The sequence below is a fragment of the Nilaparvata lugens genome, chromosome X, assembly GCF_014356525.2.
Source record: "Nilaparvata lugens isolate BPH chromosome X, ASM1435652v1, whole genome shotgun sequence".
In the NCBI taxonomy this organism is placed as follows: Eukaryota; Metazoa; Arthropoda; class Insecta; order Hemiptera; family Delphacidae; genus Nilaparvata; species Nilaparvata lugens.
This window is the reverse complement of record NC_052518.1, coordinates 37,402,459-37,426,390: the sequence shown is the minus strand read 5'-3', so window position 1 is coordinate 37,426,390 and position 23,932 is coordinate 37,402,459. Positions and strand designations below refer to the sequence as shown.

The 23,932-nt window shown below is 37.4% G+C and overlaps 1 protein-coding gene across 1 annotated transcript in view; it reads left to right on the top strand.

Moving 5' to 3' along the window:
• Nucleotides 1-23,932, top strand: part of LOC120354999 (dynein heavy chain 7, axonemal-like) — a 714,404-nt gene that overhangs the window by 410,204 nt on the left and 280,268 nt on the right. Inside the window, exon 17 of the mRNA XM_039443223.1 lies at nt 5,471-5,634. Coding sequence (XP_039299157.1) covers nt 5,471-5,634 — 164 coding nt within the window. The remainder of the gene's footprint in view (nt 1-5,470; nt 5,635-23,932) is intronic.

Genomic DNA, 23,932 nt, shown 5'->3' with positions numbered 1-23,932 from the left:
AGGTAGTTGTGGTTGTTGAACTGGCATCTGTTGGAAGGTTTCAACTAGGTTGACTAGTGGCTCAGCTAGAGGTTTGAAGTGTTCCACATGTTTCTCTTCTGCAATCCGTCTACCCAGCATGATTTCCTTATGCCTCCTTTTGATTTCACGCTTCAACCTAGCAATCTCCAATATGGTAGGAGCAACCTCCCCCAATGTTGGCTTATGGTTCCTTTGTTTGATATACATACTGGTCAGTGTTTATCAGTATACTGAGGTCTGAGAGTTTGAGCTCAGCTATTTATACATTTTGGACCCATACCAAGTGCCGAGTGCCACTGACTGAACAGTGACTGAACAGTGACTGATCAGTGACTGAACAGTGACTGGACAGTTAAACAGTGACTGTACAGTGACTGATCAGTAATTGAAGGAGGAACTCATGGTATTATCTCGTTGACAGACATTTTCAATGATGCAGGACATTTGAGTTCAGAGTTTAGGGTCCAGAGTCCAGAAGTCCAGAGTTCAGAGCCCCGAGTCCAGAGTCCGGAAGTTCAGAGTTCAGAACCTGAGTCCAGAGTCTAGAGTTCAGAGCCCCGAGTTCAGAGCGCCAAGTTCAGAGTTCAGAACCTCGAGTTCAGAGCCCCGAGTTCAGAGTTCAGAGTTCAGAGCCCCAAGTTCAGAGTTCAGAGCCCAAGTTCATTTTTTTCCCCATTTATTCCCAATTTTATGTGTTTTGAATTTTTTTTTTTTTTTTCAATTTTTTTTCTATATTTATTCCTGATTTTATGTGTTTTTAATTTTTTTTTTTTTATTTTTTTTTTATTTTTTATTTTAAATTTTTTTTTTTTAATTTTTTTTTTCACAAGGCTGGCCTTGAGGTTAGGTTTGGATGACGTGGATGACCTTGATGTTAGGTTTGGATGACATGGATGACCTTGAGGTTGGGTTTGGTTGACCTAGATGACCTTGAGGTTAGGTTTGGTTGACCTAGATGACCTTGAGGTTAGGTTTGGTTGATCTAGATGACCTTGAGGTTAGGTTTGGTTGACCTAGATGACCTTGAGGTCAGGTTTGGTTGACCTAGATGAACTTGAGGTTGGGTTTGGTTTACCTAGATGACCTTGAGGTTAGGTTTGGTTGACCTAGATTACCTTCAGGTTAGGTTTGGTTGACTTAGATGACCTTGAGGTGAATGGCGACTCTGGGACACTTGTGTCCCAGAGTCGCCATTTTTATACTACTTACGAAGACTACAGAGTATGCTGAGTATGACCAATGCTTCAAAGTCAAGGTTCTTGCCACCCTCCCTCCCACAGTCCCCTCCATACCAGTCAAGACTGAAGAAATTACTTTTTCTTGGGTGCTTGGAGTTGCTTCCACTCCTGGTCTCAACAAACAGCAATAGTACCACAGCTATCAACTCTATACCAAAGTTTAAATAAAAAAATATATATAAAATGAGTTTCATTACAAAATAAATTTCACAGCTACCAACTCTATATCAAATTTTCAATTGAAATAGTATGAATTCCATTCCAATTCAATTCTTTAATTCCATTTTCTAATTCAAGTCTTATTCTTTCCTGATTTCCAAATCTCCTCTTTCCTATCAATCCATAATGTCCCCCTTCCCTTATCCATAACCCACTCAAATTTGAAATCTCCCGCTTGTAACCCATAATAGCCCCCTAAATACCCCATAATACCCCGTCAATCTGTAATAATTTTTCCTTCATACTCTGTGGTCTCCGTAATCCATTTTTCAAAACGAATTCTGTGGTCTTAAAACTCAAACAATATACCACAGGAACTACAACAACCGTTGACAAAGGTGACGCAGTCAACGAAAATTTCGGAAAATAATCTTAGCGTTTAACCTACTTGTAACGTCTTACCTATTCAAATTAGTATCATAAGACTGTAAAGTGTTTTCTGTTATACTTATAATAGAAGCTTCAGATTGCAAATATTTGTTCTCAAAATTGAAAAAATAATAACATCCACCCAGACATATAGATGTGTAGCTTTCACCATTCAATTTGTCTGTAAATTTTCTCTTGGAATCATGCATCACATGACCACCTTTTCTCTTGAAAACAATGATCTTTCTATCAAAATGTCATGAAAAATTTTTAAAGTACCTGAAAAGTAGAATTTTGAAATTGAATAGATCTCCATTTACACTTAGGGTCAAACACACTGAAAGCGGAGCGTGGCGTGGCGCTCTAGAGCGGAGCGTGGCATGGCGTAGTCAGAGCGTTCATGATACACACAGGAAGCGTCTGAGCGTCGAGCGTCAAGGGCCTAGAAAATGGCATTGTCTTAACACGGACATTACTTTGTGAGAACAATTACATAAAGGTCTTGAAGTATTGGATTTTGGCTAAGCCTGCTTGGACAGAGTGGGTTAATGAAATTAACTTGAATCGTCGACTATTTTGTGAATATCACACCCTGTCTAGTGGTTTAGTGTTGTTTTAAGAAAGCATAAGTCCCGATTTTTTGAGCACATGCGAATGTCAATTTCAACCTTCGATTATATTTTGACAAGAGTGAAGCCTGATTTGGAAAAACATCAATTGAAGGAATCCAATATCTGCTGAAGAAAGACTTGTAATAACACACTAAGGTACCCTTTTTCATTAGAAATAAACTTTCAATCTATGAATAAACTATAGAATGAAATATGAACCAAATTTCCCCCACAATATTTACTAGATGGTGAGAGAATTGATGAATTTTAGAAATTTTATAGAAATATGAATGGAAAAGCCTCACTTTTGATTTCAAAGTGCAATAAATGAATTTTCTATTTTTAATAATCAAATATAACACATTACATGAGGATTCAAGCAAACATTAAAATATACTGATGTAGTAGATGGTGGGAGAATGTAGCAGAATATTTGCATTATTATGTACTTAATACTATATTAATACAAATTGGAATCTCATTACAATGGGCATACATTTTGAAACAAGTTGTGATAAAATAATTCATAAAAGGGTACTGAGATTTTTATTTTCATTTATATCACAAGTAGCCCTTAACAGAAAAGAGATATAATAAAACAAGTATATTAATACTTGCTTTATTATGTACAAAAGTAGGTACTAGTATGTACATTAGTAGGGCACTCGCACATTGACGCTTTGATGCTCCGCTCATAGACGCTCCAAAAAAAACAAACCAAGTTGTTTCAAAGTTTGGCGCCACGCTCCACTCCGCTTCACTATGCGAGTAGACCCTTCGGCCACTTTCACACGATAGGAGACGTGAACAATGAACAGTGTTCACGTTTTTTTGTCGAAGTACATTGAGTCCAATCGTGTCTTTCACATGGTGACTCCCAGCCAAGAACCTCCTTTTGTCACGTCTTTTCCCCTCGAGGCAAGCAGAAACCCGTTTGGATCGAGATACTAGCGGACATATCGTCGCTTTCACATGGTGATTCTACAGTCATCTCTCCGGTCCTCACTTTTTCTCAAAATCTATCTTTCTTGAAAATGAAGATAGAAAGATTCTGATTTCGGATTTGGATTCAGCGACCCCTAAAAGCGCAAGTCCCGTTTTCAAAAATATCCGAAAACAAGGAAGTTATGGCTGTTTTTAATAAAGCTTTCTATTATCATATACGGTATAAACGAACAGGTACTGTATTATACAGTACGTATGTACTGTAGCTATTATAATACAACTTACTCTATATTCGTGTGGGAAATTTGGTGGGATATTTATCTTGATTTCTGAAAATACCAAAAAATAAGGGAGTAAGATAACATAACATCATATAATTGTACGGTAAAAACGAACAGGTACTGTACTATACAGTACTTATGTACTGTAGCTTTTATACAACAACTTACTCTGTATTCTTGTAGGAGATTTGGTGGGATAATTATCTTGATTTCTGAAGAAACCCAAAAATTAGGGAGTAAGATAACTTTGAAAAACCAACGTTTTTCTGCTGATTGACAAAACATATAAAAAAATTAGTCTAAGACATATTATGTCTTAGACTAAAACGTGTAACAAATATCAGATCGCTATTCAAGCTATCAAGCTTTCCATAAATTTATTTGTCTCCCCATAGGTTTGCGCCCAACGTTTTCACTTGAACATTTCTGTGATAATTATTAAACTATGATAGAACACATTATCGTATTGATCTTCTAAATCCAGTTACATGTACATCGATTCCCGTAGAAGTGATTTTTACCGATCCTATGAATTCTACCAAGTTCAGCGCAACTTGTTAAATATCATTATGTTTGATTCAACAGAATTCATAAGAACGGCAAAAAATCGAACAACAAAAAAGCCGAAGTTTATGTCGAAGGTATACGACATAGAAAGCAAAAGCTCGCGCTTGGTCCATAGTTCTACGACTGAGGATTCAACTCATCGACTAAAATCGACAAGCCATGATTATGTTAATCAATACTCATATAATAATACAAACCAGAGAACTGCTTTTCACTATGATACATGCCGTTCTTATGAATTCTGTTGAATCAAACATAATGATATTTAACAAGTTGCGCTGAACCTGGTGGAATTCATAGGAACGGTAAAATTCAATTTTACGGGAATCGATGTGCTTGTAACTGGATTTAGAAGATCAATACGATAATGTGTTCTATCATAATTTGATAATTATCACAGAAATGTTTAAGTGAAAACGTTGGGCGCAAACCTACTGCCATAAGGAGACAAATAAATTTATGAAAAGCTTGATAGCTTGAATAGTGATCTGGATATCTGTTACACGTTTTTAGTTCAAGACATAATATGTCTTAGAATAATTTTTAATCGGTTTGTCAATCGGCAGGAAAACGTTGGTTTTTCAAAGTTATCTTACTCCCTTATTTTTGGGTATTTTTCAGAAATCAAGATGAATGTCCCACCAAATTTCCTACACGAATACAGTGTAAGTTGTATTATAATAGCTACAGTACATACGTACTGTATAGAACAGTACCTGTCCGTTTTTACCGTATAATTATGTGATTATAGAACGCTTTATTAAAAACAGCCATAACTTCCTTGTTTTCGGATATTTTCGAAAACGGAACTTACGCGTGAAAGAATTTGGGATTGCTGAATCCAAATCCGAAATCAGAATCTTTCTAACTTCATTTTCAAGAAAGATAGATTTTGAGAAAAAGTGATGACCGGAGAGACGTAGAATCACCATGTGAAAGCGGCTATATGTCCGCTAGTATCTCGATCAAATAAGGTTTCTGCCTGCCTCGAGGGGAAAAGACGTGACAAAAGGAGGTTCCTGGCTCGGGATCACCATGCGAAAGACACGATTGGACTCAGTGTACTCCCACAAAAAAACGTGAACACTGTTCAGTGTTCAAGTTGCACATCTCCTATCGTGTGAAAGAGGCCTTACTGATTGCGATTCTCGGATTTCTCACACACTTTGTATAACGTATTCATACAGAATTTGAAATAATTTTGAATGTGATGTTCCAGTTATGCGCTAGTTCATCTATCTCGTATACTGCGGATGCTGTCAGTACCAGGAGGATGTGGCTTGCTAGTTGGACCAGGGGGCTCCGGTCGCCAATCTTTGATCGTTCTAGCTTCTGTCTTGTGCAACCAAAAAACGTTCCAACCAAACATCATTAGCGATTATGGTTTGTATGGGAAATATTATGTGAATAATTTCTACTATTACTTTCCTTGCCCTATACCTACTAATATAGATGTGGAAAGAATTACTTCGCAAAATATTCATGTACCCCTTGTAATAGAATCAGAGACCTTCTCGAAAATGAAGGCTTCAATCAACTAGAATATTGAACATGAATGGTTGAATAAGATCGATCAACAAATTGAATGCATATTGGTTGCTATGGTTTCATAACCACATTTTTCCCCGTTTGAGAGAAGAGTCTTGAGGTTGCTGTGCTAAATAACGAAAAGATACTGTGAATTCACGTCTATTCTGATGACGGATGAATGCATACTCGGGATTGGCTTGAATGAGTTTAACCTCTTCGACTAAAGGGTCGCTTTTTGATCTTCTCAAATTCAAATTCATATTCAAATTTAAATATTCTTTATTCCATACAAAAAAACAGATTACATTGTAATACAGAGCATGTTTTACTGGAATACCCCTACAAGACTATTCGTCTGAGTGTAGGGGGTGGGTTCTTGTTACAGTGGGTAGCCAATAGTCTATTCATAATATTATATAGGTAATAGAATGTCCGACTTTAACAAGAAGAAGGTAAGTATAAGATAGTTTGTATTGTATTATAATTATGAAATTAAATATTAGCCTACCTATTACATTGTACATTGACGAAATTTCATAAACAGAAAAAGTTTGAAAAGAGTAACATATATATTATTCAGATTCGAGAATTGGAATATGAATAAATTCTTGAGATTGCATGAGTGGAATATATTTTGTATATACTTATTGTAAAAAATAATGGTAGCTTCTCATATAAAAAGTTACCGAGGAACAGAAACCAGCCGATTCCACAGTGACTATTGAAAAGAATATAGTAATGAAGATGTGTAAATCTATAAACGATTAAATAAAGTATGTGGTAAATATAAAGAGAAGAAAGGTAAGTTATGAAAATTTATAAGCTCTCAAAAATGAAAAAAAAAATCTATGTATGTATAAGAAAAGCTAACAAATTAATAGAGATGATCTTAGTGCCAATAAACAGACTGAAGCAGGCTTTCCGACGACTCCCAGCCCAGGCGGTATAGCCACCCCTCCACCTTACACTTGAATGCAGCCACACTGCATTCATCCATATCAGTTCTTATCTCAGCGGGCAAATTACGATAGACCATTTGAACCAAATAAAAAGGTGTCCTCAGCTCCACTCCATGAACCACCTGCGCCGTCGCAAAACCGAAGTTAGCTCTATACCGTGTAGGATAGGTATGTAAAATATCAGATAAAATTTTAAGTTTATTAGTTTTTGGGTAGATCAATAAAGATTTAATGTACAATTGCCTTACATTTAAAACTGTAAATTCTGTAAAAAGTTGTGCTGTTGGATATCGGCATTCCTTATTTAAAACAGTTTTGATAATTTGTCTCTGCGACACCGCAAGCGGTTCAAGGAGGGTAGCAGGAAGGCCTCCCCAAACCAGTATGCCATACTGTATAATAGACTGGACGTATGCGTAATAGACTGTCTTACACTGCTTCTTAGTCAAAACTTGACTTAACTGGGAAAAAGCATACAGTAGCCTTCTAAGTCGCTGCTTCACCAACTGGATGTGCGGACTCCAACTTAAAGTGTTATCAATAATTGTTATCCCGAGGTACTTATATTGATTAACTCTTTCTAAGTTTTCACAGTTGCAGGAAATTGAAGTAGAGTCCCCACATGAGTGGAGTTTCAGGTCTTTGTGTCCTGGATCTTGCTGATTACGGGTTACTATAGGCATGTACTTGGTCTTGCTGATATTGACAGTCAAAGAGTTGTGGTCGAACCAGGCTTTAATTCTAGACAAGTCAGCTGTAGCGTTCCTGTATGCGTCGTCCCATAATTTATCAGTTGAGACCACAGCCGTATCATCAGCAAATGAAAAAAAATTACTTTTGATGCTCAGCAGTGGTAGATTATTAACATATATCAGGAAGAGAATAGGCCCAAGAGTACTCCCCTGAACAACCCCGTAATCAACTTGCTCCAGGCCACTCAAACTCTCATTGATCTGAACATATTGGACTCTGTCTTTCAGGTAGCTCCTGAACCACTGTAAAGCTGGTTGTTTGATACCCATCATCTCCAGTTTTGTCAAGAGCTTCTCCCTGTCAACTGAATCAAATGCTTTTGCTAGATCAAGATAGGTAATAATTACTTTGTTCTTTGTTTTTATATTATCTGCAATATATTTAAATAAATCAAATAATGCATCAGAAGAATTTTTTGATTTCTGAAAACCGTATTGTGAGGTAGATAGAAGTTTATATCTGTTCAAGTACTGCATTAATTGTATCTTTACGCATCTTTCAAGGATTTTTGAAATTATAGACAATAGTGAAATGGGACGATAATTGGTGTAATTATTTTTTGTGCCTGATTTATAAATTGGAATTACTTTTGAAATTTTTAGAATGTCTGGAAATTCACTCGCCTGGAAGCTCAAGTTTACTAAATGTTGAATAGGGTGTAGGAGGATGTGAACGTTTTCTTTGATTACCCTAGCAGGTATACTATCGTGGCCTGGGGCGCTATTACCTCTCATGCTATCAATTATGTTCTTAAGCTCATCTTGAGTAAAAGGCTGGGATTCAAATAGGGACTCGACAGCATGATCGGAATCATTATTTATTTCTTGCTCACTCATAGGAGTTAGCGAATCGGCCAAGCTCTTCCCCACTGAGGCGAAAAACTTATTGAAATTGATGCTAACATCGGTAGCATTCTGTTGAGTCCGCCCATCCTGCGCGAAAACATCGACCGGAAATGCTAGCTTTTTATTAGTTCTACCAGAAACTTCATTTACAGTTGACCAAAACTTCTTAGGATTGTTTGAGACTACGTCTAATTTGTTTTTATAATAATTGAATTTAGCTTGTTTGATCAGGGAGTGTAATATATTTCGGTATTGTAAAAATTCATTTTTCAGGTTAGCATTGGAAGGTTGTTTGTTCAATCTCTTTTTTAATTTGTCCCTATGCCTTATTGATTGGATTAAGCCTATGCTAATCCAAGGTTTCAACTTATTATTTCTTGCATTTACACGAATTCTTCTAGTATTCAATTTTATTGTATTCTGAAGAGTTTCTATAAAAAGGAGTGTTGCAACACTCACATCAGATTCATCACAGATGGAGTCCCAATTCTGTAATGAGAGAGCATTTTGAATTCCTGTCCAATCTACCTTCGAGAAATACTCATCTTTATTTGTGGTTTTTACATACTTATTTGATAGAATACTCAAACATATGGCATAATGGTCGGACACAGCAGTTTGAAGAGTAGCAGCTGAGGCATTAAATGATAGTGAATGATTAAATGAATCTTTTCAGGGAACTGAATGTGCTGACTGTCAGGCAGCTTCACACGAAAAACTTGATAATCTACATGAATAAGCATAGTAATCTTTTCAATCTCCGTTTATCACCGTACAATCTTCGTACCTAATCCATCACTTTCGAATCTCATCATACAGTTTTATCCATTTGTAGAAGGCAGTTCAATTACATTGTCCATAAACTTGTTAATGTAATACCTGATCATTTCATCTCCAACAATTTGACCAGAAATCTTTCTAACGAAATAAGTCAATGGATCACATCGCATAACTCTACTGATTTGTTCGATTTCTTGTAACTTTTCACCTTTCAACTTTTTTTTTCTCTTAAATAAGCTCATTATTTCTTGTTAATTGTCTGTATTCTCGAGATTTTTTATTATACAAATTTAATACTTATAATTTATATTTTTGTTTTATGCTTTCACTTTGGTTCTGTAGTTTTTTGTAACACTCGGCCCCTGCGCACAGGCTTTGCCTTTGCAGGGACCTTCCGTGTTTTTGTTAACCTGCTATTTTAAGTTATTTTGTTTTAGTTTTAAGTTATTTATTTCATAACTACTTCGTACAATAACTATGTTGTAAAAAGGATAAATAAATTGAATTGAATTGAATTGAATAGAAAAATAGTGGCAATTTAACATAAAAATGGTCTATGCAAGTGTTGCTGGCCGGCCTTGTCACCTTGTCTATGCATGCTGTTAGTCCTGCTTCATTCATCACGTCAATGAATTTTTCCTCTATGGAACCTGGGACAACGTTAATGATATTGCAGTTTAGATCTCCAGCAAGTATTTGCATTACCCCATTCCTTGACTCTTTGAGATAATTATCTAGAGCATTCAAGAAAAGAGGTAAGCTGGAGTTGGGACTTCGATACACAGCAAGGACTTCACAGGGTGTTCCCTCCTAGTCAAAGTTTATCGATAGACAGGTGGCCAGACCGCCCAGCTGAAACTCTCTGCAAGTTACTGAGAGATCACAGTCGATGTATACGACCACACCATCGCACTGCTTGAGGCTATTGTAAGACCTGAGGAGCGTATACCCCGGGATTTCCAAGAGGTCACTCTCGTCATTTAGCCATGCCTCAGTCAATATTATGCAACTAAAACGATGTTTGAGGCTCTGTAGAATAATTGTAAACTCATCTATATTTCTTCTATAACTTCTTATGTTTTGGTGGATCACTGAGAAACCGGCATAGTCTCTGTTTTCAGAAAAACTAAATGTAGGATAATTTAAAGAAAAATCATTAATATCTGCATACTCCGTGCATTCCATTGGAGACGCATCAATTGGCGCCATAAAATCGCTCATTACTCTTATCTCTTATAAATACATAAGAAGCAAGCCGAGCCGCCTGGTGCACTCAGAATCTAAACGAGAGACAAGGCATACTATTTTGTTAAAGAAAGCTTATGATATAACATTGAATACTATCTTAATAACTATACGTACACACCTGTATCAATTCAGAATCAATAATATAATTATAAGCATAGAGACTCAATAAGTATTTATACATTATTATTAAGCCTAGTAGTAGTAAAGTAATAGCCCATTTATGGCTAGTCAATCACTCATCATCAACCTTCTCTTCGGCTCATAAATACAGACTAGCCTATAGGCTATATATAGTTGAATGTTAATAGGAGGAATGTCAACTATAATGCTAATAGTTGAATGTTAAAAAGGAGCGTAATAGATATAAATGGAATTAATTAAATAAATAAATAATTGATAATTTAAAGACCGTTAGTGATAATTATATATTGGAATAAAATGCGTTTTTTTAAATAAATAAATAATTAAAAAAAAAAAATATATATATATATTTTATAATAATTGCATCTAAAAATAATTGCAGGCTGTATGATGTATCTCTCATTCTCAAGAGCAGTGGAAGAATCAGTTTGAGGTGGAAGCTTTGTAATGTAATCTTATCATGGCTTATTAATGATAAAAGAAGATTGACCTCTTCAATATAATGACATTTAATATAAGAGTCGATTCACTAGGCTTGTATACCGTTCTATCCTTCTTCATATAGATAGTGTTATGAATGGTGATAAGACTGCCGAACAAAACACCATTCATCCGAGTTCTAACTATCTTCTTCAACCAGACTGTGTCAGGGGCTGACAACCAAAAAAAAGAGATATGCTGGTCGGAGAACGTCGAGGGTGGAGAAACATTCGTTCATGCGGTGTGGCATTGGTCGCTATGCACAGTAGAGGACGGATTGAGTGTAGTGCTCCTGAAAGGGCTGTTCGGCAAGGCAAGGGTTTTCAAACCCAAAGCTATGGTTTTTCAAACATCCCCCACATATCGTTCCGCTTGCCCATTTCCTTCAGGGTTGTAAGGCGTTGTAAGGCTAATCGCTATACCTTTTGACTGTAAGTGAGCTCTAAGACGATGCGATATGAATGACGATCCTCGATCTCTATGTATGTACGGATGAAGACCATCTGTATGAACGATCGAGATCGGTAGCTAAATAACCATAGCTAAATTTAAACCAAATTCAAATGGCGACCCAGGAATTTGAGATTTCATCGAAAATTTGAAGTTTTCCCAAATACGAAAAATTTTCAGCCAAAACTATAAGATCGTTGTGAAAAGTGAACACCAAATCTGTTGCATAGTACACTAGTGGCTACGGGAAAACCTCCAGACCTTCCAAACTTTGCCCTCCGGCACCCCTGTACTCCCCCAAATATTTAGATTACATTTAAATTTGTTACCTACAAAAAATTTAATATAAGCTTATTTGTTCAGCTCCCGGAGATAAGCCCATAACCAAAGCTAATTTTCAACCAAAATCAAATGGCGACTCGGGAAATTTGTTTGGACTCGTGTTTGTGTGTGTGTGTGTGTGTGTGTGTGTGTGTGTGTGTGTGTGTGTGTGTGTGTATGTGTGTGGTGTGTGTGTGTGTGTGTGTGTGTGTGGTGTGTGTGTGTGTGTGTGTGTGTGTGTGTGGTGTGTGTGTGGTGTGTGTGTGTGTGTGGTGGTGTGTGTGTGTGTGTGAGTGTGGTGGCAGGTTTGCATCGTGTAGACGGGAAATCGTTGAAAATTTCTGAGGTTTGAAGGTTTGTGCTTTCTTCGATCAATCTCAGCCAGGTTTGCGTCAATTTTTGTAGGAAACGATTATGTCTAATCTATTCATCAAAACCCAAATCGCTTCAAAATGAAGATAGAGAATTCGCGATTTCAGAATCGGATTCAGCACCCTCAAATTTGCCCTCCGGCACCCCTGTACTCCCACAAATATTTAGATTACATTTAAATTTGTTACCCACAAAAAATTAAATATAAGCTTATTTGTTCAGCTCCCGGAGATGTGCGAGGTCATTTCTCAAAAATACTCAAGAACAAGGAAGATTTTTTAATGGATAATAATTATCCTATTCACTCTATAGTGAAGTAATAAATATAGTTATTCACTCTTCAATTGATAAGTAGTATTTTTGATTATTATTATTGAGGAAAATGAGGAGTAGTGGGTGGAGGAGTGGGTGGAGGAGAAGGAGGAGGAGTAGTTGGAGGAGGAAGAGGAGTAGGAGGAGGTGGAAGAGTAGGGTGATGAGGAGGAGGATGAGAAGGTGTGCGAGATGGAGGAGTAGGTGGTGGAGGAGAAAGAGGAGGAGGAGGATAAGGAGAAGGGGGAGGAAGAAGATGAGGAGGTGGAGTAGTTGATGAGGAGGAAGAGTAGAGTGAGGAGGAGTAGGTGGGTGAGGAGGAGGAGTGGGTGGAGGTGGTGGAAGAGGAGGATGAGGAGGCAAAGGAGAAGGTGGTGGAGGAAGAGGAGGAGGTGGAGGAGTTGAGGACCAGGAGGAATAGTTTGATGATGAGGAATAGTTGGAGGAGGGGGAATAGTTTGAGAAGGAGGAATAGTAGTGTGAGGAGGAGTAGTAGGAAGAGTGGAGTGAGGAGGAGGAGGAGGTGGGTGAGTAGGTAGGGGGAAGGAGAAGCAGATGAGGAGATGAAGAAGGAGTAGTTGATGGAGGAAGAGGAGGAGGAGGAGGTGGTTGAGGAGGAGGAGGAGGAGGAGGAGGAGGAGGAGGAGAAGGAGGAGGAAGAGGAGGAGGAGGCTTGAGTTACTATTAATCTCATGTTTATGTTAAATACTTCAAAGACTACATATAGAATTTTTTAATGTTTTAGTTTATAATACAGATTTGTGTTGAAGTTGGTGTCCTGTGAACAGAGCCTTGAGCAAACTTGGCTCATAGCCAGATTTGCATAAACCTGGCTTTGAGCCAAGTTTGCACAAATATCGGTGTCGTGTAGACCCGGTGTTGCATAAGATTCTGGGAGGCATGTAATGCCTTTACTGGCATCATTCCAAGTTGTCAGTCAGCGGTTAGACACCGAAGTGGTAACATGTAGTGTTTAATAGTATTTCAGCAATAGTATACATAGTTATAGTAGTGTCGTTTAGTGTCGTTTACTATATCCAATAGAACAATAGGTTTGCTTACACTGGAAAAATAGAGCCTGCTATGAGTGGAAGTAGTACGCATGAGCGCGCTCGCGTCTGTGCGTTCGCATTGCCTGCCACAGTTGGTCACCTCGCGAAAAACCAACTGGCGAGAAAAAACTACTGAGCCTTCATAATAATTATATAATGATTAATCAAGCTTTTTTGTTCAGCTCACCAAGTTGAGTGTAGAGCCATAGCTAAATTTAACCAAATCCAAATGGCGACCCGAGAAATTGAGTTTTCATCGAGAATTTGAAGTTTTCCCAAATACCAAAAATTCTCAGCCAAAACTATGAGTTTGCTGTGAAAACTGAACACCAAATCTGTTGCATACTACACTGGAGGCTACGGGAAAACCTTCAGACCTTTCAAATTTTGCCCCCTGCCACCTCTGTGCCTCCCCAAATATTTGGGACACATTTAAATTTGTTTCCCACGAAAAATGTATCACGAGCTTTCTTGTTCAGCTCACCAAGTTAAGTGTAGAGCCATAGCTAAATTTCGACCAAATTCAAATGGCTACCCAGGAAATTGAGTTTTTATCGGAAATTTGAAGTTTTCCCAAATACCAAAAATTCTCAGCCAAAACTATGAGTTCGCTGTGAAAACTGAACACCAAATCTGTTGCATACTACACTGGAGGCTACGGGAAAACCTCCAGAACTTTCAAATCTTCCCCCCAGCACCCCTGGCCACCCCCAAATATTTGGGGCACATTTAAATTTGTTTCCCACAAAAAATTTATAAAAAGCTTTTTTGTACAGCTCGCCAATTCAAGTGTAAAGCTTTAGCTAAATTCCAACCAAATTCAAATATCGACCCAAGAAATAGAGTTTTCATCTAAAACTGTGTGTGTGTGTGTGTGTGTCTCTGTGTGTGTGAGAGTGATCTTTGTGACATGTCGCGCCTTTCCTGGCATCATTCCAAGTTGTTTACTGACCAGCAGCTGTGATTTAATTATTGAAGAAGAAGAAGAAGAAGAAGAAGAAGAAGAAGAAGAAGAAGAAGAAGAAGAAGAAAAAAAAGAAGAAGAGAAGAAGAAGAAGAAGAAGAAGAGAAGAAGAAGAAGAAGAAGAAGAAGAAGAAGAAGAAGAAGAAGAAGAAGAAGAAGAAGGAGAAGAAGAAGAAGAAGAGGAAGAAGTAGAAGAAGAAGAGGAAGAAGTAGAAGAAGAAGAAGTAGGAGAAGAAGAAGGAGAAGAAGAAGGAGAAGAAGAAGAAGAATATACTACTTGACTCACTGAGTCCATAGAAGTTTGAGTTTTGTCTCTATAACCAATAATAATAATACTTTTTGTAAAAAAGCTAAAAGTTGCTCTGTCCAAGAATCAATAATGTGAAGACCCAAAGCGATTTCTCCTATTCTACGGTTTTAGCAAACCATTCTGATTCATTGCGGACAACTACTCTACCCAATCTTCACTACCTAAACTACCCCCAACAACCCTTACCCAATTAACCTGCCCTCCCTCGTACAGTCGTAAAAGGCAATTGCGAGCGCGAAGCCTGCCTCCCAGCCGCAGCGCGGAGGCTGCTACCCAATACTTTACAGTCATGAAAGATGATTGGGCGGGCGAAGCCCGCTTCCCAGCCAGAGCGTGAAGCGCGGAGGCTGCTAACCCACCCTACTGGTGGTGCAGGGGGCGAAGCCCCCTACCGAACGCGAAGCGCGAGTATTACAAGAAGTCGGAATACCAAGGAAGCTGATCAACCTCATAAATCTGACAATGGACAACACTACATCCCAAGTAAAAGTAGGGAATAAACTAAGTCAAACTTTGAGAGTTAGCCCACTGCCGGAGTCAGACAAGGAGACGCTCTCCTCAATCCAGACCTTGAGACGGTAATTCAGGGTCTGGAAGGAACAATTGTGAATAAAACATCTTAAGTACTAGCCTATGCAGACGATGTAGTTCTTATATCCAGAAATCAAAATGATTTAAAAGAGCTCTTTTGCAAAGTGTATGACGAAGCCCGAGTTTTAGGTCTAGAAATAAATGTGGAGAAGACCAAGTACATGAAAATGTCGACGAATGAGCGAAGAAGACAAGTGAACAACCTTAAAATATCAGAGGATTGTGAAGTGAAAGGCGTCGGTGAATCCAAATACTTAGGTGTAACACTGACCAATGATAATAAAACCAGCCACGAAATATGCAATCGCATCATGATGGGCAACCGAGCTAATTTTGACAACCAGAAAATTTTCAAGAGCAGACTTATCACCCGTAAAACAAAACAAAGAATATACAGAACATTGGTAAAGCCGGTTGTAATATATGGGACTGAAACTTGGACGGATGTGACCCAAGATGAAAGAGCACTGAGATGTTTTGAGAGAAAGATGTTCAGAAGAATTTGGGGTCCAATATGTGACGGAGGTATATGGCGAGGCAGATATAATTGTGAGATAGATGAAAAAATCGGGAAAGAAAATATTATATGCACCATAAAAGAAAGAAGAATCGAATAGCTGGGTTATGTAGATGTAGTAAGAATGGTTGAAGAAAGAGGACCGGTTAGAATAATGGATGATATAGTGATTGGGACGAGAAGAAGAGGAAGGCCAAGAAGAAGATGGATTGGTGACGTGATGGGTGATCTGCATGTACTGGGAATGACAAACTGGCGGCACAGAGCACAAGATAGAGAGACGTGGAGGCGACATATTGAGGAGGCCAAAGTTCATCTTGGACTGAAGAGCCACATAAAGTAAAGTAAGTACAATTGACAGAGATTGGAAAACATAGCCAAACGGTTTTCCATTGACTGGAAAATGTTCCCATTCTTTATGTTTGCTTAATTCTACTTACCAATCAATTTGATTTTCCACTTGAACACAGTAAACATGCTCTTCCATACGTCCTCAGAAGTGAAAGTCCAGTGGCGTCATGATCTAGGTGGCCACGGCGTCGGACCCCCTCGCCCGATCCATCTTCTTATTCTCTTAGAGGCATCAATGATCTTTTGCAGTAATTCTTTGAAGTAAATCAAGAACTCTGGATCCCTATTTGTTCTGGACTCAACAAGTAATTCTTATTTTCCAATTATTGAGTTTTTAATGCCATTTGTTAACCATTTTTTGTTCTTCTCATTTTGAGCCTGAATACATTTTAGAGGGGAAGAAGAGATAACAATTTTATAGAAATTTGAGTAAAAAGAGTTGAAAGATTCTTCACAGCATCCGCTTTTAAGACAACCTTCCCAAGGGACTAGTGCTAGGTCGGGACAGAAATTTTGGAGAACAGGCTTGGTAATGACTCTTCTGAGGGAGAACATGTGTTTCCTTTCCATGGTACATTTATCGATTTCAATTAATGAAGCTCTGTGGTCTGATATTTTCAAATCTAGAATAAATTGTTTCAACTTATATGGGAGTGTATTTGTAATAATTATTTATTCCTGTGTATTTGTTGTCGATGCATGTGGCTGAGTATGTTGTTTCTCTTGCTTGAGTTGTTGTTTGACAGAGTTACAAGAGAAACAACATACTCAGCGTATGTTGTTTCTCTTGTAACTCTGTCAAACAACAACTCAAGCCCATAGGAGTTAATTAAATCTTAGAATTTCTTTGTATGTGGTGTTTTTTAGGATATCAACATTGAAGTCTCCGACAATTAAAATAAGCTTATTTTTTTGAGTCCTTAATAGTATCAAATAATCTTTCAAGTTTTTGAAAGAAAATTTCAACATTACTGTCAGGTGTTCTACACAGTGAGATAGCAACACATACTAAAGACTTGCACCCAATTTGTAGTGTAAGTTCAATGCCGATGCACTCGAATAGTTTTTCGACTGACAACACTTTTATATCTTCGCGCAGCTTGACACGAGAGAAGTTATAACGATTGTTTATTAAAATACATACACCACTTCGAGCTGTCTCTTCGCGACCGTAGAAAGCAGCAAGATTATAATTCACTTAGTTTGTTCAATACTTCACTATTATTTAATGGAAGCCAAAGTTCACTAAGAGTCACAATTAATGGCTTGTGCTCCTGAAGTATGATATCGAAGTCCTCTATTTTCTTTGCAACACCAGCAATATTTAAACTGAGCATTAAAGTTGTCTTCATATGAGATTCCGAGCAGTTTCAACTTTGTTTCATTGTTAACCTCAGCAGAATTATGTTCATTGTCGGGTGATTTCAGTTCAAAGAGTGCTCTTGAGTAGTCTGGGGTGAAGCGGCTGTTGAATTCTCAGAAATTGATTAATGATTTCCTCGGCGATCACGTGTTTCCCTATTGAGTTTAGATGCAATCCATGGTGGGTATGAAATATTCTTCCCAATTTTTGCATTCCTAACATTTCCACATTTCTAAACTGTCTGGCTATTAATTCGATTTTTCTATTGGTCTCTGTTACTATCTTATTGATAAGATATGTAGGATGGAGATCGTGTCGATGTGGAACATTAGAGAGTAGAACTCGAGTATGAGTTAGCTTTGGTAGTGGATTTTTCATAAAGTTCAATAGGTTATTCTGTGGATTATTATCAATATCGCTTGTTCCTCCCATTAGAATTATCATGTCATTTGAAGATAGTTCACTACTTTCCTTTAGACATTTGGAAGTTACAGTACTGAAGTTAGCTCCCGGCTTCAAGATACTTGAGACATGAGAATTAGATTTATTTGATATTCTATCTCCTATTCTTCTCCCGTGGCTGTCTGCGAATATTTTAATGATGCCAGGTGTGCTCCGATTGTGACCGCGGATGTTTGAAAAGATTGATTTCTTTGCTTTTGTCAACTGCCGTACCAAAGACTCACAAGTTAAAGGGCGTCTACAGTTTGAATTCATAGGATCCCAGCTTTGCTTGGTGTTTATTCCCTTAATCTGATTTTAAAGGCGCAATACAGTGTCCTTCAATTGATAACATTCTCTCATTAAATCGTTGATTCTGTCATAATTCTTTATTATCTCCTCTTCCAAATCTTCGATCTCTTTATGAAGGGATTTGTTATTTTCATGCAATGTTTTAATTGTTTGTTCTCGGATTTGAATGATATCCAAACCATCACAATCTGGCCTGCATTTTGTAGTTGACAACCCGTACAACGATTCTGTTTGTGTAAAGATGCTTTGAGAATATTTTATTTGCATAAATTCACCTGTTTGATCCTCTCCAACATCAAGCCCGGTCTGGGTCTCAGCATCAACGACGCATCTACCAGTCGCTTTTTCTGTTCCAGACCGAACTTCATTCTCATTTAAATACGTCATTGAATGTTCGTATCTGAGTACTCGGAATGCAAACAGTTTAAGTTTTGTCTAATTCGCATAAATCATTAGCTATAGATGTATTTATAGCTGCATCATCCCATTGATCCCGCAACGTATCTACCTTCTCAGCTTTTCATTTCAGTCATTAATTCTTGAAATGTAGTTTGAGACTGAATAATGAGACTGTCGTCATTCTTGCAATATCGGTCTAAATCAGAAATAAAAGTGTAATTTGTTGGTGTTGAACAAATCCCATTACAGTTTGAAATCGCTTCCATGCTAGTAAGGGGATCGCATGAAGGGGAATGAGAATGATTATTTCCAATCTCAATGATATCCTTGATCAGCTCCTCCGTAACTAGTGTCACTTCACATGTCTTCTTCAAGCCGCGCCATACAATTTCCCCAGAAGACTTGACATTACATTTTCTTGAAAAATACCATTTATAAAAAGTCTTTTGCTTTCCTTTGTTGGTTTGGCCCAATATAATGTCACCCATAATAATTTTTTTTATGATGCGACTTAAAAAAAATAAGGTATATTTTCAGATTGACTCAGTCAACTTATTTAGCATGTGATGTCTAGCCCAGTATTTTTATTACAAGGCTAAAAGGAAAGTATAAGGGAAGAGAGAGTGCTAGGTGAGCGGTTAAAGCGGGAGATATGGGAGCTCCTGAAAAGAAAAGGAATATAGGAAGAGGAGGAGAGAATCAAGTTAAAATAGGTGAAACGTAGATTCTCATCACAGCCGTTCAGACATATAGACAGCCACAAGTAGTTTTCAAAAACTGGCGCCACGTCTGCGCCACTGCCGCCGAACAGCTGCTTTTGATGGAAGCGATCAAGTAAACAATGCTCCGTTACTATGGAAACCAACGACGCTAGTAAACTGTTCAAAGAAGCAATGCTCTCTAAGGCCAGTTTCACACGGCAGAGACCTCGCTCCTGGAATATCATATTACGGAAGATCATATTTCATATTTTGCAGCTCTCCTGTACTTTCACATGGGGATCTTATGAATAAGCCGACAGATCTAATAACTACGCCGAAAGTATGACTCATCACTTTATCTCAAAGTCTAACTTCCTTAAAAATATAGATAGAAGATTTCTGATTTCGGATTTGAATTCAGCGACCCCAAATTCTTTAAAGCGTAAGTCCCATTTCCAAAAATACCCGAAAACAAGGGAGTTATAGCTGTTTTTAATATAGCTTTCCATTATCATATGATTATATAGTACGTACTAAGATAATAATACTCCTGCCTCACAAAGGGACAGGCAAAGGTTTTGAGAAGTTTTTGAACACCTGAGAAGTTTATACATAAACATTTTTAATTTTTAAAAGTTCTAGTTTTCCAAAAAAATATTGAACTATGAAAAGATTAATACAAATATGAAATCATAAATCATCTCTACTCATCACCCAATAGAATAGGAGGTAAAGGAATGTTGTACAGTGAAATTCACTGAATTTCAATTGTCATTCAACAATCCAATTTATCAGGTTCAAATCGTTGAATATCATTTCAAATTCCCAGCAATTATTGACTATTTCTTTTTACAATCAGAAAAATCTATTATGAACATACAGTATAAACATTGTGCTGATCTGAATCGATCTATGGTAATAATAGTATTTGAAAGAATAGAAAATGTCATGGCATTCCAAGTAGTGATGTCTGTGTATTAGAACTGCTGAGTTGATAATGCATACTGAAAAAAGTCATGAATAGCTCAGACCAGCCTGGCCTGTGATGAACCTGTATAAACAATTCATAGAATTCATAGGAACGGTAAAAAAATCAATTTTACGAAAATCGATGTACATGTAACTGGATTTAGAAGATCAATACGATAATGTTCTCTATCACAATTTAATCATAGGAATGTTTAAGTGAAAACGTTGGGTGCAAACCTTCTGCCATGAGGAGACAAATAAATTTATGAAAAGCTTGATAGCTTGAATAGTGATCTGATATTTGTTACACGTTTTTATTCTAAGACATAATATGCCTTAGACTAATTTTTAATGTTTCTTCAATTGGCAGGAAAACTTTGGTTTTTCAAAGTTATATTACTCCCTTATTTTGGGGTATTTTCAGAAATCAAGATAAATAACCTACCAAATTACCTACACGAATACAGTGTAAGTTGTATTATAATAGCTACAGTACTTACGTACTGTATAGTACAGTACCTGTTCGTTTTTACTGTATAATTATATGATAATAGAAAGCTTTATTAAAAACAGCCATAACTTCCTTGTTTTCGGATATTTTCGAAAACGGTACTCACGCTTTTAAGAATTTGGGGTCGCTGAATCCAAATCCGAAATCAGAAATCTTCTATCTATATTTTTAAGAAAGTTAGACTTTGAGAAAAAAGTGATGAGTCATACCTTGAGCAAACGTCGGCGAAGTTGTTAGATCTTGCCTCTGCTTGCCTCAAGGGGAAAAGACGTGACAAAATGAGGTTCCTGGATAGGAGTCACCATGTGAAAGACACGATTTGACTCAATGTACTTCGACAAAAAAACGTGAACACTGTTCAGTGTTCAAGTTGAACGTCTCCTATCGTGTGAAAGTAGCCTAACTCAGTACGAGGAACTTTACCGATAAGCTTATCTGGAGCGATAAGTTAACAACACCCGAATTCCAATAGCCCAGATTTTCACAAATGTAAACACCGTTCCCGCTATTTCATAGGAAATCGCCTGCCTGCTATACCACACAGCTAATCTTTTGAGATATATCAATTATAGTATACCAGCAGTATAACAGTTTTTAGGTTAACCATAACGTAATAGAAGAACAGATGATTACAATATTAAAACTGAAATTGGTTTGAACACAACAGCATCACACATCAGAATACACATTCACTATTCACATAAAACTCATGAAAATGACGAGATGGGTAAATTAATTTCGCAAAATGAAAAAACAAAAGCACTGTAACTCGGAACCGCGTAACAGGCAGAAACAGTCCTGCCAACCCTCTGGTCTGTGAAACTCGAGTTTTAAATACAAGTAACTGAGCATTGGCAGAAGTATCATTCTATAATGATCTGAGGTATATCACTGCAGCAAATCCACGTTCAGAAGTATCATCAAAGCCATGTATAGCCAGTATTGCTAGACTGAAATGATTTTAGAGCTTGTGGTATTGAAATGTCTTGGAGTGTGGCTGAGGTGTCAACGAAATTATGCCACATTGCCAGCAAATCAGGAGGCAAATGTTGATTCTAATCTAGACCCTTTGTCCAGAGTAGTTGCATGAAGCATTCAGCCCAAAATACTACTGGAGAGAGAAAACCACAGGGGTCATAGATCTTGGCAACAACGCTCAATACCTTGCGTTTAGTTGTAGCATCATGAGGTAGGTTGAGGTCAAGGCCGTACCCAGGGGGTGGGTCACAGGTGTTGGAACCCCCCCAAAATTTTCCCAAAAATAAAAATTTTCATGTACATAGGAACTAAATTCCTCAAGTAGGCTATTATTGAATTATTTTCATAGGTAAATAAAGAAGAGTTCAAAATTAAAAACAATTTCTAGTAAAAAGTATGTTACGCACACAATTTTGTGGTGCATTAAACGATGCTAAGTCTATTTGTATTGTCTATCTTTTTATTTTCCTATTCACTACAGACCACATAACGGGGAAAATTATATCAAAGTTCTCTTTCATATACGTAGTTTATTTAAGGCTGTTCGGTACACCTTTTTATTTTCATTTAAATTGGATAATCTTTCTCAATATAATTGTTAAGATCATTATAAGAGTGAGAAAAAGTGGCAACTGAAATTTTCAAGTGGTCTAATAAGCGAGTTATGGGTTGTCAAGTGCTAAACTCCGTTTTCTTTCCAGATCATAAACGGTTTCAAATTTTCCATTGGAGCTTTTTTTAATACATTCGGTATATCATTGGCTTTGTTCTACGTTTTTCGCGATTTATGCCAAAATAAACAAGTTATCAAATTGACAAAAAATATTACTTTTTATTTATAAACGATATGGGGAATAAAATGTTTTAGTTTAGTAAGATACATTTTTTGGATTTTTAAGAGAAGTTCTTTCTGTTAATATAGTAGAAACCGTTTATGATCTGGGAAGAAAACGGATTTAGCAGTTCAACGACCCATAACTCGCTTATTAGACCACTTAAAAATTTCAGTTGTCACTTGTTGTCACTCTTATAACGATCTTACAATTATATTGATGAAGATTATCCAATTTAAATAAAAAAGAGTGTACCGAACAGCCTTAATGCCATGAGCACCTTTTTCAGCCAACCAGAGAGAGCAACAAACGGCTTTGTATGGAAATGGTCCAAGCGGCAAGCCCATCAAAGCTTCGTTTTGTCAATAAAAACATAATGGTCTGGAAAAGGGTTATTTGACAATTTTTGAAAGGTTTCATTGGACCCTCCGGACCCCGCATAGTATCACAACCAACCCCCCCCCCCACGAAATTTTTTTCTGGGTACGGCCTTGGTTGAGGTTATATGCAAAACAAACATTTGATGATGACCACTGGATGCCCAGGATTGTGAAGTGAGGTTTTTGATGATCATCTTGAAGAAATGCAGGAGTCTCAAGGTGACCATAAGGCAGGCTGGAGAAAATTGAGTTGGAATTTGAAGTCCATTTTCGTAATTCAAATCCACCATGTTTGAGAAGTGAGATCAGTTATTGTTTTACTCTTAAAGCCTCTTCTTCATGACATCATCAACAAAGGTTTGAGAGCGAAGAATTTCAGCAGCTTCTGGATAGGAGTCACCTTCCTCAGTGGCAAGTTGATGAAGAGTTCTAATAGCAAGATACGAAGAGCAGCTCATTCCATATGTTACTGTAGTCAACTTGAAGACTGAAGCAGATTGAGTAGGGTCAGTGCGCCATAAAATCAATTGATAGCACTGATTATCAGGATGAACTTTGATCTGCCTGTACATTTGGTGTATATCACAAGTGAAAACAATCGTGTGCAGTCGGAAGATGAACAACAAATCACAAATGTTGGTCTGCATTTTCCTTCCAGTAAGCAGAATCTGGTTAAAGAAAATACCAGTTATGATTTTGGCATTGGCATCAAATTGATACAGTACGTAGGCGAGTAGTACTACTGGATTCTTTGAGAACTCCATGAGGGTAAAACCTATCTGGATGAGGGTATGGAACGGTCAAGAGAGAACAATACC